Source organism: Mycteria americana, chromosome 14, assembly GCF_035582795.1.
Source record: "Mycteria americana isolate JAX WOST 10 ecotype Jacksonville Zoo and Gardens chromosome 14, USCA_MyAme_1.0, whole genome shotgun sequence".
Lineage (NCBI taxonomy): Eukaryota > Metazoa > Chordata > Aves > Ciconiiformes > Ciconiidae > Mycteria > Mycteria americana.
Genome location: NC_134378.1, coordinates 3,969,043 through 3,983,990, shown reverse-complemented (window position 1 = coordinate 3,983,990; position 14,948 = coordinate 3,969,043). Strand labels below are relative to the sequence as shown.

General features: G+C 46.8%; 1 protein-coding gene across 2 annotated transcripts; it reads right to left on the bottom strand.

The window, feature by feature from the left end:
- Nucleotides 1-10,226, bottom strand: EDEM2 (ER degradation enhancing alpha-mannosidase like protein 2). Of its 2 annotated transcripts, XM_075517258.1 has the most exons (11): nucleotides 10,055-10,212; nucleotides 9,867-9,977; nucleotides 9,709-9,748; nucleotides 9,188-9,293; nucleotides 7,948-8,073; nucleotides 7,014-7,225; nucleotides 5,697-5,838; nucleotides 5,374-5,498; nucleotides 4,508-4,652; nucleotides 2,638-2,759; nucleotides 2-1,798 (listed from the first exon to the last, which is right to left on the bottom strand). In XM_075517258.1, exons 1-11 carry the CDS (start codon nucleotides 10,165-10,167, stop codon nucleotides 1,307-1,309), a joined length of 1,734 nt encoding a protein of 577 aa, XP_075373373.1. In that variant the 5' UTR covers nucleotides 10,168-10,212; the 3' UTR covers nucleotides 2-1,306. The 2 variants fall into 2 exon arrangements, with proteins under 2 accessions (XP_075373374.1, XP_075373373.1); XM_075517259.1 differs by lacking the exon at nucleotides 9,867-9,977 and having other exon boundaries at nucleotides 1-1,798; nucleotides 10,055-10,226.
- Nucleotides 10,227-14,948: the final 4,722 nt, after the last annotated feature.

The window sequence follows — 14,948 nt, the reverse complement described above, 5'->3', positions numbered from 1 at the left end:
CTCAAATGACTATAGCTTGTTTGTGCTTGCTCCAGACTCAACTTCCAGCAGGCTTTAAGAAAGCCCATAATTTTTCTGCCCCCCACCCCCTTTTTCTTTAAAAAGAAAAACTCTTTGTAACACTACTGATTTCTCCCTTTCTGATCATTGCATACATCTGTCAAAAAGACACTAATATCACATTTAAAGGTTTGGATTTGTCAAATCAGCTGAACACCGAGAGGTTTCATGCCTTTCACCTGTGAAGAAAAAGACAGAAATGCAGCCTGGTTTCCATTAGAGGAAGGATCACAAGGAGCTCTCCCACTGTCTGCTGCAGGGACCAGCTTATGAACATCTGTTCGGCTGTCTCCTGCACCAAGGGAGAGTTGCATTTCAGCCTGAACCAAGTCCCCTTCCATCCTACCGTTATGCACGGAACACATACAGCGCAGCTGGTCCACCCTGAGGCCAACTTCACTGACTGAGGTGGCTGATGCGGAGTTATGCAAGTGAGGCCCCAAAGGGAAGTTTAAAAGAGGAAGGAAATGGGGAAATTTCATAGGAAAATCATGTTCGATTCTGCAAGAAGAAAGACGTTCCACTGCAGGGTAAATCAAACCTTTGCTAGTCCACGCTCCACCTCAGTTTGTAGATGACTAAACTGGTTTCAGGCAGGAGGTACTGACCCACACTGATTCTACATACAGAGGAACTGAGAAATTTTCTATGTCACAAGTGCTCTCCTCCCCCCATGCGATCCTTCATGCTCGACAGACATGCTAGTTCTACAAATCTGAGCCTCCACCTCAAAATCAAAAGGTTTTCTGGACTGGTCATCAATCTCTCAGGCTAACCGCATATTCATAAAGAGGCCAAAGATAAAAGGTGGAGTACATCACAGAGGAGACTTGTAGTCTCAGAAGTGAAGCTACAGCTAGTAATCCTTGCTTTTCCCCTGACAGGGAACCGCTCAGGCTCATTTTTATAGAACAAAGTAAGCTGTGGGCTCTGCATAAGCCTGTACAACTTCAAAACAAACTCACAGTGAAATAAACAAGGTACCTCTAACCTGTAGACTTTTCTTTCTCTTTCTGAACACCTGTTTGCTATTCAGGCAACCAATCGGTTTGAGATTAGCAACTTTACAGCATTAACAGCTGATATCTGAATCACATTTTATGAACCAGCAGTAGCAGACTTTAATGGGAAGCTGTTTCACTTCATAATACAATTCACATTGTGAGGTATGACTGTCTGTTATGAAACTATAAAAATATATTCCCAGAGTCTGAATCAATAATTTAAACTGATAATGAAAATAGAATCAGGTGTTATCTAGGAAGACCTGTCCCAGTACTGCAAGTTTAGAGTTAAAGGATTGACTGGGGCAACTCAGGAGTGAGTGTGAGTTCTTCCTAGAGTTTCTCTTCTCTCCACCTTTCTCTGAAGAGGTGTCTTCAGGGTCTTTTGCACTTTCCCCTTCACCATGGTCAGAAGCTCTTTTTAAAGCAAATTTCTTGCTTTTCTTCAGTGAGTAAAATTCCCGCATCAAGTCTTCCACCTCCCACTGCTCTTCCTTACGCTTCCTACAGCAGTGCAGCGCAGCAGGGTCTATAGGATGAGCTTCAGTGTTGAAGACGTATCCTCCAGCATTCAAGATGCATTCTCCGTATGGTGTAATCACCACATCGAAGACTGATCCATCATTGTGAATGAAGTTGTCTGGGTCAAACAGCAGGTACAAGTATTTCACTGTTTCAGCCAAAAAGAAGGATTCCATGCGATTATCCAGTCTGTGATCTCTCAAGTCTTTGATCTACAAGAGAAGAAATACAGTGGGTTACAGTTATCTCAAATTCAGTAAGTTATGAACTTAAGGGGAAAAGGAAAACCAGCTTGCAATTCATTTCAGTTAAACAGCACACTACAGCACCAATTGACCCTGTATTTTAAACAGTTGTATGTCAACAAGGTTTCAGATGTTTTGAACTAGCATAGTCTAGTGATAAGGAACAGGAAACTAACAATCAGGAGAAATGCACTTCCTACCTGGATAAGGAGGAGAGCAGTGAGTAAGCTTCCCATCATTTCCCCCACTAAAAAAAAAGTCATAAGGCTTTCACCTACTTCCCAAATCACAAGGCCTAATTTCCAGTATTTGTAAGGGTTTTGTAAAACGGAGCTTGACAGTGTGTTTGAAATCTTCTATTAAATGATTTTAGAGAAATCACTCACTGCAGTTCTCTTGTGTTTGATCAGATTTTCAAGGCATAGTGGAAAAGCAGAATTACACACCTGGCAGGCAGACAGCCTGCATATGAGCCTTCCTGCTGAGCTGGAACACCTAGTAGCTACCAAGATACAGGAGGCAGGAGAAGCTTCCGATGCTTTCCCATGTTTTGGGCTCTGGTGCAACAGCCAGTGACAGAATTTGGCCCACTGTTCAGGCTGTGAGGGAAGTTACTACCAGAAACATGACCAGCGGTTACCAGATCAGCTTCACAGAGAAATACCAGGGGTTTGTTTGAAAAAGAAGTCATGTTTCAACCACAGTGATAGCTTGACTCAATGGCAAAACATCATTCATGAGAATACTTTCTAAAGGCTGATTTTTAGCAGCCATTTAGCTGACTTAGTAGTTGATTTAGCACTTACAGTTGCAAATCCACAGTCCACCTTGCTGATTTTCTCTATTGACTCCACTGCATCTCTTCCCAGTTCTAAGAGCGTAGGATCTCTTGTAGCACGGTACAGATACATTGCACTCTCAATCAGCTCTGCAAAAAAACCCCAAGCATTTGCAAGCATAAAGATTACCAAACCAGGTACACAGGGAAGACAAGATATTCCTTGAACTAATTTAACAACACTACTTTAAAATTATCAGGTAAACAGCCTAGCTTGCCTTGTATTTCCTCTGGCTCAAAGCACAGATACTTGCTTTTACTAAGGATGCGCTACAAAGAAATTCACTCTAACCAGATTGCATCAGCTCAGGTAAGAGTGAATAATGCTCCCCTTCCACTCTCTGAATGTGGGAGAGGAGCAAGAAAGAAAAGGATTAAAACTCAGTTGTCAAAAGAAGAAAAGAAAGATGCTTCTAGAAAGGATTACAAACAAGAAATTCAACCCCCAAAATACAGTTTTTAAACAATACTGTAAGCCTCTGAAACAGGGGTATCGAAGACACCACAAAAACAAGTACTACGGACAGGCAACATATGCACTGTGCTGTGTTTACTTACTAAAGAAACAGGTCTTTTTGGATGCTATAATACATTTGAAAGTTAATGCGATGAGTATTTTTGGTAGAAGTGTCCAATGTGGATGTCACCTGAACACTCAGACCAAAAGGAAATTAATTATTTTCATTTACAAAAAGTTTTACTGACTGTCATGGTTTAACCCCAGCTGGCAACTAAGCACCACACAGCTGCTCGCTCACTCCCCCCCAGTGGGATGGGGGAGAGAATCGGAAGAGTAAAAGTGAGAAAACTTGTGGGTTGAGGTAAAGACAGTTTAAAAACTGAAATATTATAATAATAATAATAATAATGATGATGAAAAGGAAAATAACAAAAAGAGAGAGAAATAAAACCCAGGAAAGACAATGATGCAAATGAAAAACCACCGCTCACCACCAACTGACCAATGCCCAGCCTGTCCCCGAGCAGCAGGCCCCTGGACAGCTTTCCCCTAGTTTATATGACATCGTGTGGTATGGAATATCCCTTTGGCCAGACTGGCTGTGCCCCCTCCCAGCTTCTTGTGCATCTCCAGCCTTCTCATTCGGTAGAGCATGAGAAGCTGAAAGCGTAAGTGCTACTTAGCAACAGCTAAAACATCAGTGTGTTATCACATTATTCTCACTGTACTGTCCAAACACTATACTAAATCCAAACCACAGCACTATACCAGCTACTGGGAAGAAAATCAGCTCTATCCCAGCTGAAACCAGGACACTGACCTAATAATCAGGTGTGAATTTTTTTTTTTTTTGTTAGAGTTGTAAAAAAACAGAAGAAAAGACAGATCATTTCATTGCAGTATCACAGACAACATATAATCCCTCTTATATGTTGAGCTTTACTAGTGCAACTAGAATTAGTTTATTTCAGGAACTCAACAGAACTAAAGTGCTCTATTCATACTCACTTTCACTTCCTAAATTTAAAGGACACAGGCAGTCGCATTAACGTTTCGCATGACTTTAAAAAAATCCCGTGTCAGACAGCCTAACACTTAAACATGTCAAATCCTACATTGTGAACCCAATTCATTAACAGGCCCCCTTTATATAGTAACACTATGGTTTGCTTCCTTTAAAAGGTAGCCCTACCTTTGTGAATGGCAGAAAGCAAAATGTATAGCTTTGACTATGGAAATTGCTGGTAAAATGCATGCAGGAACTAAGTCAAAGCAAAACTGGGGAGGAACTTTTGGAGGGCAGGTGTTGCTAACATTTGATCGCACCAGCAGAGCAAAAGCAGGAGTCCATGTTCCTTTTTATTTCATTTCTGCTTACCAGGCCTGAGTGGATATCCTTCTCTCTTGTCCACCGTATAGCCCTGGGGAATGTTGTAGAACTCAGGCAGCCCACCAAACTGCTTCCACACAGTGTAATAGTTGAGGAAGGTTCGCATGGCATTATCTACATCCCCAATTAGGCTCTGAGAGAGAGGAAACAATTAGCAAAGCAACATCCAGGTGAAGAAGAAACAGCACAGGAATTGATGCGTTAACACTTCTATAGTCAAAGGAAGAGATGGTGACAGAAATGGGTTGTTCAGCAGGTCTGAATGGTGTAAGTAATATTTAAGCATGATGCCTTAAGAACATGTAGGACTAAAGAGATAGGTGCTACTTTTCTGTTGGATCACATTCCGCACACCTAAATAATATGAAGTCTCTTGGATTTTTAGTTAACGGAAGGCTGGGTTTCTTCAGTCCACATTTCTTTTAGTCAATCACAGCATCCAGTCTATTTCAGTGGGGATAACGAAGTCCCAGACCAAATGTAAGTACTGATGAGAAAGCAAACCTCTCAATGGGAAAGTATTCACACCAATAAAGCATTTACAAGGTGGCGGAAAAAGAGGTGTGATTTTCTTTTGCCTTATGTTCCCATCTGGACTATGAGACCACTGTCAGTGGAGTTTGCTACAACAAAACTGCCCTCCCATCAAGTTTAATGGAAGATTTTTTTTATAGACCATAGATAAAGTCAACATCTGCTCTTCTACTGGCTCAGACTACTGCAGATTTCACCAGAGATCAAAACAAACTTTTAAACCAGCACAGATAAGGGTTATATTTGTAACTTTTATATTAAGGACCGACCCAAGATAGATGAACAGAATCATCGTATGCTACTGGTATGACAGCTCTTACCTGTAGGCCTGGCCAGTAGGCCTCCAGGGACTGAAAAACAGGCATGGACACTGTTCCTTTGTACATCTGAACCCAGAGGTACCAGTCATCAAACTTTGTGTAATTTTTGATAGCTTTGTTATATTCTATAAAGAAACATAGATAGGTTCAAGTCTTTGTTATCACAGACTGTTCAAAAGTATTACAACAAGGCCTTCGGGAACAGTCTTGAATGTACCCTATTAGATTCTTCTTCTTCTTCTGCAGTCCCACGTGCAAAGTTTTTACAGGCGCAGTCAAGGAGGCATTCCTGGGACCCTTCACACAGAAAACAAACTGCTCACCTAGAAACATGGACATCAGCTCCTTGTCCTGCAGGAGAATGGCTCCTTTAACGAGGTATTCAAAGTAGGAGTCCACTCCGGCCCCAATGCCAGCATCTTGGGCCACCCACTTGGCAGTTACCACATCAATGTGGTTACCAACCTGGAAGAAGTGAGGGAGGAGGAAAGAGGGAGTTAAAGTGGAAATAAAGCTTATCTACTAAACAATAATTAAAAAAATCACTCCCAACACCACCACACAAGAAACCCTTGACCCTTTTTCAGACCGTCCATTTCACAGATTCCCAATGTCCACTCCAACTTGCATTTTCTCCATTACAAGACACATGTATCAGTATAATCAGAGAAGTACAAACTGTAGAAAACATAACGTTGGAATTTTATGCTTCCAATATAAATGCTGCACTGGCCAAAACAAAATACCATTATGCTACTGTAAAAATGCACAATTTCAACGTGATGTGTCTGATCCTAATTCCGATCTTACAAAAGAGTAGGGAAGGATGAAGAGGTACAGGTACAGAGGTGGAGCCCAAGGATGTCAAAGGCATGAGAGCTGCCACGCTAATATTTAAATAGATCCTTCAAACCTGGGACTCTTCAGCCTAGAAACAGACCCAGCTGATGGAGAATAAAATACACAATCATGACTTGCCTAGCAAAGATGAAAAAAACCCAGCTATTAAATTTCTTTCTTGAACAAGGATTACGGGTATAAACCAAAAATAAACAGATCACAAAGCAAACAAAAGGAAACACTTCTTCATACAGCATATGAATAAATCTGTTCCACTTCACATACAACACTAGGAGTTCACATAGGTTCAAAAAGCAGCTATAGAAATTAACTGAAGAAAGACTGACCAGTAGATAGCGAACACAGAGATAACACTTCTAGCTCTGGATACTCCTAAAACACCAAAGCTGTAGAGGCAAGATATCTTGGTGCACTTGCCATGCTGTTATTCTCTTCCGTAGGCCATTGTCCCACCAGGCATTAGACAGACATTTTATTTAATCTGTTGCAGCTGCTCTTACAAAAACTGCAATACCCAGCAGAAGGCATTTGTCTCCCAACCACATCTCTTATGGGACAGAACAATGGCATAATGTTGGGTTGCACTGCTAAAGCAGAGATTTGGGTGCTGCAGGTGATCAGGAACAACGTCAAACATGCAACTTCAGCCCAGTTATTAGCACTGTAGTTATTTATCTAGTTCTATCTCCTCTCTGTTTATGCTTTTTTATGCTTAGAATTGCATCCACAAAACTATACAAAAAGCAGGCCAGCAAATTCAAAGTCCATTCCTCACTCACCAGCCCAATATCCGAGCGATTTTTCCACAGTGCCTTCAAAGCCTTCCTGGCAACATCCTCAAACACTGGGTCACCAGTAAGGTGGCTTAAAGTGGCAAATTCCACTATAAATGTACCAATTCCAGCAGTACAGGTGACTGGGGTCTCCCCAGGGTTTACTCCATGCAGCAAGTTCACTGTTCCATATGGCATTCCAGTTGGGGTCTGAAAAGCTGAAACATACTATTTTTGGTTCACATGAGTGTTCACTGTTACGTTTGACAGACTGTCAAGCACACAAATAGACTGCACACAGGCAAGAAGTGGGACCGGAGCAATTGCAGTAACTGCAAAGAACGAAATGAGAAGTAGAGTGTGATCCTGGGAGGAGCAGAGAGGGTACCCCAAGCTACACACTGTCCTGGGAAGGTACTGCAGATCTCTTCCACCTTGCCCAGAGCAGCAGACTGCATCCCTACTTTTTTTACAGCACAAGCAGGGTGGTCAAAATAGAACTAAACACAACGGACAGCGAAATGCAAATGCTGAGCTTGTGATTACTCAGTGGTAGCCCAGGGTGCACACCACACATGGAAACAGTGCCGTGCTATCAGGGCACACATCCCAGCAGCAGCCCACAAACGAGTAGATAAGGCTGCATCTTCTTGTCTTTACAAGCTGCTGTTTCACAGCCTTTATTTATTATTTATATTGAATATAGTTCCCCTCAACAAGCAACAAACAAACTGATGTGTTAAGCACATACATCGCTTGGCATGCATATATACAACTGGTATCATGCGCTTCACGTTTTCCCCACAAGCTAAACTTGCTTTGAGCTCAGGAAACACAGGACTGTTTTATGAGTTTACGCACCAAGCAGTGCCATCTTCATCAAACACACCGGTCACCTCATGAACTACAGCACAGCAACACAAACAAGTCAAGCCCTCACCCGGCAGGAGTTTGCGAGCTGCTTCCTCCGCCATCCTGAGGAGAGGTCCAGAGCACGGCCAGCCCACTTCTACTTCAACGCCAGCCTTCTTCGACAGCAAGTGAGCGGAGAGGAGACCACCCACCACTGGAAGGTGCACAGTAAGAATCCATTAAAGAGTGTGGGGGAGGAACGCAATCTGCAACCAGTTCTATTTATTTGTATTTATCATGATGCAGAGGCAGTGTTTATGGAGAAAGAAAAGCGAGATGGCTCATCTTTAACAGCCTAATTCAGTATGCCACAAAAGAAGAGTGGTTGGTTTGTTTCTTCCTGCCTATTTGCAATGGGTAGCAGATATACATCTTCCATTATTTTAGAAGCATCAGATCCTACTTGCCCTACTATACCTGCAGTGCCCTCCAGACAGGATATACTATTAGACTATTATTACACTGCCCTGCAGACAGATTATGCTATTAGAAAGCTAATAGTATAATGAACATAAACCTCTATGAGAGGAATTCTGTTTCATTTCTTCCAGACAGCTTAATGCTATGTTTGTGTAAAGTAATACGGCGCACCTTCTTAAAGTCCCTGGAGAAAAATGTCTAGGCCAGTGTCAAGAATTTCAGTGTGGCTGACAGATGCAGGGAGTTACCAGCCCTTTCCACAGGCTTGTCTACTGTCACATAACAAGCACGAACGCAGAGAAATTACAGTGCTGCAAAAACTGGCTCAGCAATGTCAGGAGAGGACAGGAGACACAAAAAAAGCGTAACTAACGGTTTTGTTCCCTGCCAGTGTCTTTTAGTTGGACAGTACTGAAGCAGTTAGGCGTTCAACTGGGTACAAGACTCCAAAGGCCTTTGTGATTTTCAAGAAAAAAGGCAAGTTTCACTTTACGACGCTAAAGCAAGAGATTAATAATCTCTATTCCAAAACAGTATGTAAAAAAGATAGTATGCAATTTGTACTGTTTCAGTGGAAAAGATGTTTATTCCAAAGCTTAAAACCTGGCACCAGAATACTGAAACTGCCACGTCTACTTCTGTTCGTGTTGAGGCAGGAAGCCAAAAGGTGATGCGCAAAGACAAAAAGGAAGTGACATTTGTTTGGGATTTTTCTGTGTGTTTACGTGTCCTGTTACACTGCATCACAAATTCACTCTGACTACTACCTCGCGCTACCTCTGTGTACGGTTCAGTGACTCGTACAGGAAGGCAATCCAGCATAAACACCACGGAAAAACCCACCTCACCTCGAATGTTAGTTTCAAAGACAGATGCATTGACATCAATATCAAAATCCACCCCTTCCTGCAGTACGTTGACGACTCGCTGGAACTCGGAAACATTTCCCAAGATCTGCAGGGGGAGCGGGACAACAGAGAACAAGGCTCAGAGTTCATGGGAAAACAGAGGCGGAATTCAACGTTAGGGGATAATTCTAGTTTTGTTTTACTATTTTATGAAATCATTAATTGCAAATAGTACTAAAAGAGCAACTGACTGTTTCGCCTCATTTCAAACCATTCTCTTTGCACACTTTAGGTCTTTATTCCAGAGTTAGAAGGGGACAGGGGCAGGGAGCTCCAGCCACCTGCCTCCCAGGGCTGGAGCAAAACCCCCCCAGTCAATGATGACTGACTTTGTGTCACTACCGCCTAAGATCCAGGTGCGAAGAAGGAGGCCGACAGCGGCCTGGAGCGGGCTGAAGGCCGGGCTGCAGCCGCGGGCGCGCACGGGGCCGAGCCCCGGGGCGGGGGCAGCTCGTACTCACTAGCAGGGTGTCCAGGGCGTCGATCAGCGTGAGGGAGAAGCTGTGCGAGGAGAGAAGCGAGGTGAGGCCCGGCGGAGGGGCGGCGCCCAGCAGCGGGGCGCGCCGGGCCCGGCCCCGCGGCGGGCGGGGGCGATGCCCCGTCCCGGGGCGGCCCGTACCTGCCCCAGGTGTCCTGCCCGTCGCACGTCAGCGGCCGCAGCTCGTCGTAGGGGAAGGCGCTCTCCAGGTAGTGCTCGTAGGCGTGGTAGAACATGGCGCGCACCCGCTCCCTGAGGCACAAGCACGGCCCGCTCAGCCCCGGCCCGGCTCGGTCCCGCCCGGCCCCCCCGCCCGGCCCCGCACTCACCGGTAGGAAGCGACGTCCAGCCCCCGGGCGGCCGCGCCGGTGCCCGCCGGCAGCGCCGGCAGCCGCAGCGCCCAGAGGCACAGCAGGGAGCCCAGCGAGCGCAGCGCGGCCATGGCCGCGCCCGCCGCCCCCTCACCGGCGCCCGCCGCGCCCCCGGCCGCCAGCCAATGGGAGCGGCCGGGGCGGGCGGCGCATGCGCCCGCCGCCGGAAGCGCCGTGCGCCGCCCGTCTGCTTCCGGGGCGCGGCGGGGCAGCGTGGGGCGGGCGGCGGGCGCTGCGGCAGCGGGGCGGCACTGGCGGCGGCTGCAGCCGGCCCCGGCGGAGGGGGCTCCGGCCGTACCTCCCCGCGGGCCGGAACTCCCCGTCGCAGGGCCGGGGGGAGCCCGGGGGCAGAAACGAGCCTCCTGGGCGGCTTGCAAAGCACGGGGGGAGCTGGCAGCACTGGAGGTGTAGCTCCCAGGCCTGACAATAAGTGTACCAAGCGCTGGCGTTTCTATAGTAATGACGCGTTACCAGCGATGGCACCAGCGGCCCGGAAGGCCCTTGTCCCATGTGGGAAGAGGAGGTGGTTCCTGGTGCTGCCTCTGCACGGTTCCTGGCTGGAAGCGGGGCTGGAAGTGGCCCAGAATATTTGTGAAGCAGTTGGGAGTTCCCTGGCCCGTGAGCCTGCCGCCTGAGAACCAGCCTCGTGCTCTTTCTCCCTTTGCGTCAAATCCAGCTTTCCGTGAGGTTTGCATGGTGCGTGAGGACCTGCTCCAGGGAAGCCAGCGTCCAAGCCCGTGCGTGGAGCGGTGTGGTGTCACCCTGCCGTGCTGGGGGTGGCCTTCAGGTGCTGGCGTGCGCTCTGCCATCAGGGCAGGACTGGCTCCGAGGCAGCCGGGCTCGCAGCAGCCCGGCTCCCCCCAAGAGGAGCGAGTCCCCTGGGGGTATCGGTGCTGTGGCTCGCGTCAGGGGAGATTTCAGAGCCCGTACTCCCGGTGTGATTACACTAATTTTAGCACCCTGCTGTTTAACCAGCAGGTTACATGTTAACACCAGAGCGATCGGCAGGCATCTCTCTACACCTGCATCTTTAGACTTTGATTGATGCCCAGTAAATCCTTCCCGTTCTCGCCCATCCGAGCCCATAGGTGAGGAGTGAGGTGGGACCCTGGTAGGGAGAGCAGAAACAAGAAGAGAAGTGATAAGCCAGTCCGTTGCCTAAAACTAAAGCAGCTTGCTCGCGGGAGAGGAAGGGGCACAAGTAACCCGGCACTTCGTCATCTCATGCTGGCGTTTAGCCTCGGGGAGGGCTGGCCGTTGTTGATGTTCTGTAATAAAATAAACCCACTTCACCCCAAGGCTCCTCGCCGGGGGCTGTCCCACTAGGTGTCAGTGCACGCTCGGGTACCGGCGCGGCTGCCCGCAGCTCTGCTCGGCGGCGGCAACAAAAAGCCACCGAGTAAGTTCGACGTATTGTTCATTTGCTGCAGCTGTAATTTAGGTTTCTGGGCCCATTTATCATAAAGCTGTCTGCTTGCTTATTCCCTGGCTCAAGGCTGCTGGAGTATATCTCGCTGCATTTCTGGGAGAATCAAACTATTGGAGCTGATTTCACTAAAAGCTGTCACAGTACATTACTGGAGCGCATTTTATTAAAGTTCGTTTTCCAGGCTTACATTTAACAGTGTTCTCGACCACTGTCATTTTCCATATACTGGGACAGTAATTTCTCTATCAAAGTCAGTTACTGAATTCTAAAAGTTGACTGAAGTGTTTTTGAAACAAATAGAGTATGTGAGTTGAAAGAAAAACAGGACAAGACCGAGGCAGAGCTGTTCGGTGTCTCTCCACTGGCATCAGAGGGAGAGCCGGGAAGGTGGGAGCGCACTGCCACCGCGGCCGTGGCGGCGGTGGACTCCATGGAGGCAACATCACAGGCACTAATTCCACTAATTGAAGTGTGGCAATTAGTCGCTGCACCCCACTAAGCATTTGTAAAATATTTGCTTGGAAAAAAATGTAGCTAACTGTAACAGAGTTGAGCTGTCCGTTGCAAAAGAGCTTTCTGTCTCTCGACCTGCGAGGGCAGTGAGTAGCAAAGACCAAAACAAGGGATGAGCGGAGGAGGAGGGTGTAAATGGGACTGAACTGCTGCTCCAGGGACTGACGGGCAAGAGAGCAGCGGCTGGGAGAGCCAGCTGGATCAAAACTGAGCTGGCTGTGAAAAAGCCGCTTTTGGTGCAGAGCTCATCACCCTCCTTACTGTTTCCGAGGGCACTTGAGGCAGCTGAGCACCCTGGGGCGGATCTGGGAGGCAGAGGGGGCTGTCTCCTCCCAAGCATTTGCTGCCCTGCCTCCTGACATAGCTGCGGGTTTATTGCAAGCCCCGCTGACGCAAGGTGACTTTGTTGTTGCCACCACAAGCCCCACCACAGAGGGGCTGAGAAAAATGTCTGTCGAGAGCTGGGTGGGAGCAGCTCCCGTTGCCAGAGGGGAGCATGCCGTGCCGCGCTCAGGGTGTCGGGCAGCCCGGGCTGCTGCTGCTGCTGGGCCCCTGCCGTAGGATAAACAGTGACTTCTGGGTACGGTGTGGCGATCACCCGCATGTTTGTTAATAAACACAAATACAGCCGGTGGGACGGAAATTATCTGGGGGAAAGGCTGGTTTTCAGCGTGGCTGTGGCATATACTAGAGGAATATTAATGTGGTGTACACATAATATCATACAAGTTACACGGGCTTTGATGCAATAAATCAAAGAAGACGGCAGGAGCGGTGCTTTCAAATGGATAGAGCGTGTTACTAAAATATTTAGGCCGCATCAGAGTTAAGTGCTTCTTCAGATGCCTCGCTCCAGCTCGTCAGGCTCTCTGTCTTTATGAAAAGGCCACTGGCAAAATAATATGAAGTTTCATTTGGATGTGGGGGAGGCTGTAATTATAGGGGCGTTTAACACTTTGGTTTATGACATCTTTAGGCTGAGGACTTGTTTACTACTTGCTATTACCATAAGTGGTGCTGTTGCCCTGCTTGCAAATTTGATGCCCATTAAGATGGAAACTGTATGTAAATCAGGATTGCCCATTAATATTTATAATTCATGGTGGAATGTAGGAGTTTGTCTGTTATGAGAAGAACCGTAAACAGGAGTTTTATGAACACTGAAAACTGTTGCTAAGGTGGTTCTCTTGAAATAATTTTCCTTTGCAGCCGAACATCAATTCTTAATTTTAGTAGCACGCATAGCAGGATGGAAACGATGATTGATTTTTCTCCAAGTGCTGTGGGCTGCTTCAGTCGAGATTTCACTATAAAAGACTAGACATTTCCAATTGCTTTTTATAAGTTCAGAATTGATTTTATTTGTTTAGCACCTGACTAACATAATAAAAGAGAAAAGAAATATAGCCAAATATAAGACACAGAAAACTGACGGGCTACCTGGTTTCTGGCCTTCCTTTTGGTGCCATGATTTTTAGCCAAGCTGCAATTTAAAAAAGAAAGAGCTGGACTCCCAGCTGCCTAGCTGTGACTGGCGGGTGTCCCCGTGCTGCACTGCCCTGCTCTCCCAGGCAGGGAGTACGAACAGAGAAGGTCCCACCGAGGCGGCACTCAGCAAGCAGAAACAACGGCAAAACGTGAGAAAGGGAGAGCTGACGCGACATCACTGCACAGCTTCCTCGGCTTCAGCTGGTTCTCTTTAAACCTCTTCTTGATTTTTCTTTCACCAACTAACTTAACTAACTAACGTAGTTGCAGAAACTGTAGGTAGGCAGCAACCAGAGAATTGATGCAGCGAGGGCTCCGGTTCCAAACAGGTCTCTTCCCAACAGGGTCAGGCAGAAGCTGTTTGCACTATGCTCACAAAGAATTGTGGCTCTATGTGAGTTTGAATATTTTATGCAAGTCTGTCTTGCTGTTGGGATTTTGACAAGTGAGAAAGCAAAAATAAAACCGAGTTAGCATCAATGTGTCTTGGGTTTTTGTATGGGGATTTATGGCACCCACGTTACATGACATCGATAAAGTCCAAAGCTGCCACACTTGTGTGAATGAGGTTTCATTTTCTTTATCTGAGCTAGGATTTTCCCATAGGGATTGTGGCTTTGATATTCTTTTACCAGGAAGATTTAGAGGTGTTTGGATGATTGGTGTCTGTAGAATACAAATAGACAAACAGGGGACAGGCACCATTTCCCTTTTACATAAATTTGTCGTGTCCGCAATGGCCAAGGAGCAGGTACGCAGCCTTTGGGTGTGGGTAGGGGAGAGGTGCGGGTCTGTCTGCCGTCAGCCCCTTGCACCACGAGAGTCAGGGATGTCTGCAGAGGATCTGCCCTCTGCATCTTTTATTTTTCTTGGTGGGCTTGCAAAGGTAGAAAACGAAAATGGGACAAGAAGGGTTATTCAGCCTTATGCATGGTGGGAAAGGGGTGGGAATTTTGGTTATCATCAGCTCCAGTGCAGCCAGGATTTTGACCTCGAAGTTCAAAAAACTTGTATGTCTGGGAGAATGCCCCACCTTTCACATTCGCGCGGCAAACGTGGTAAGAAGGGCTGAGTTTACAGCTGGAGAGAAGCAATGAGAAAACCCTCCTGCGGCTCTCTGGAAACACGGAGAGGTGGCAGAGACATTTTATTCCCTAGTTTATGACTGTGTAAAACAACTTCACTGAAACTTGTCACTGAACAAGGATCTCCTGCTGTTAGGTAAAGGTCAGAACAGAGGTGAGTTTGTTTCTCAAAGCAGGAGACAAGGACTACGTGCAGGAGCCTGTACCTCTGCACTGGTAACAGCTGCCAAAGCGGGTGCGGGACCAGGGGGAGGCGGGTTTGAAGCTGCTGGGATTTCCCTTGTATTTGGGAAAAGGCAATTTCGTCCGGAGGTTTTGGGGGGAGACGGGAAGAAGG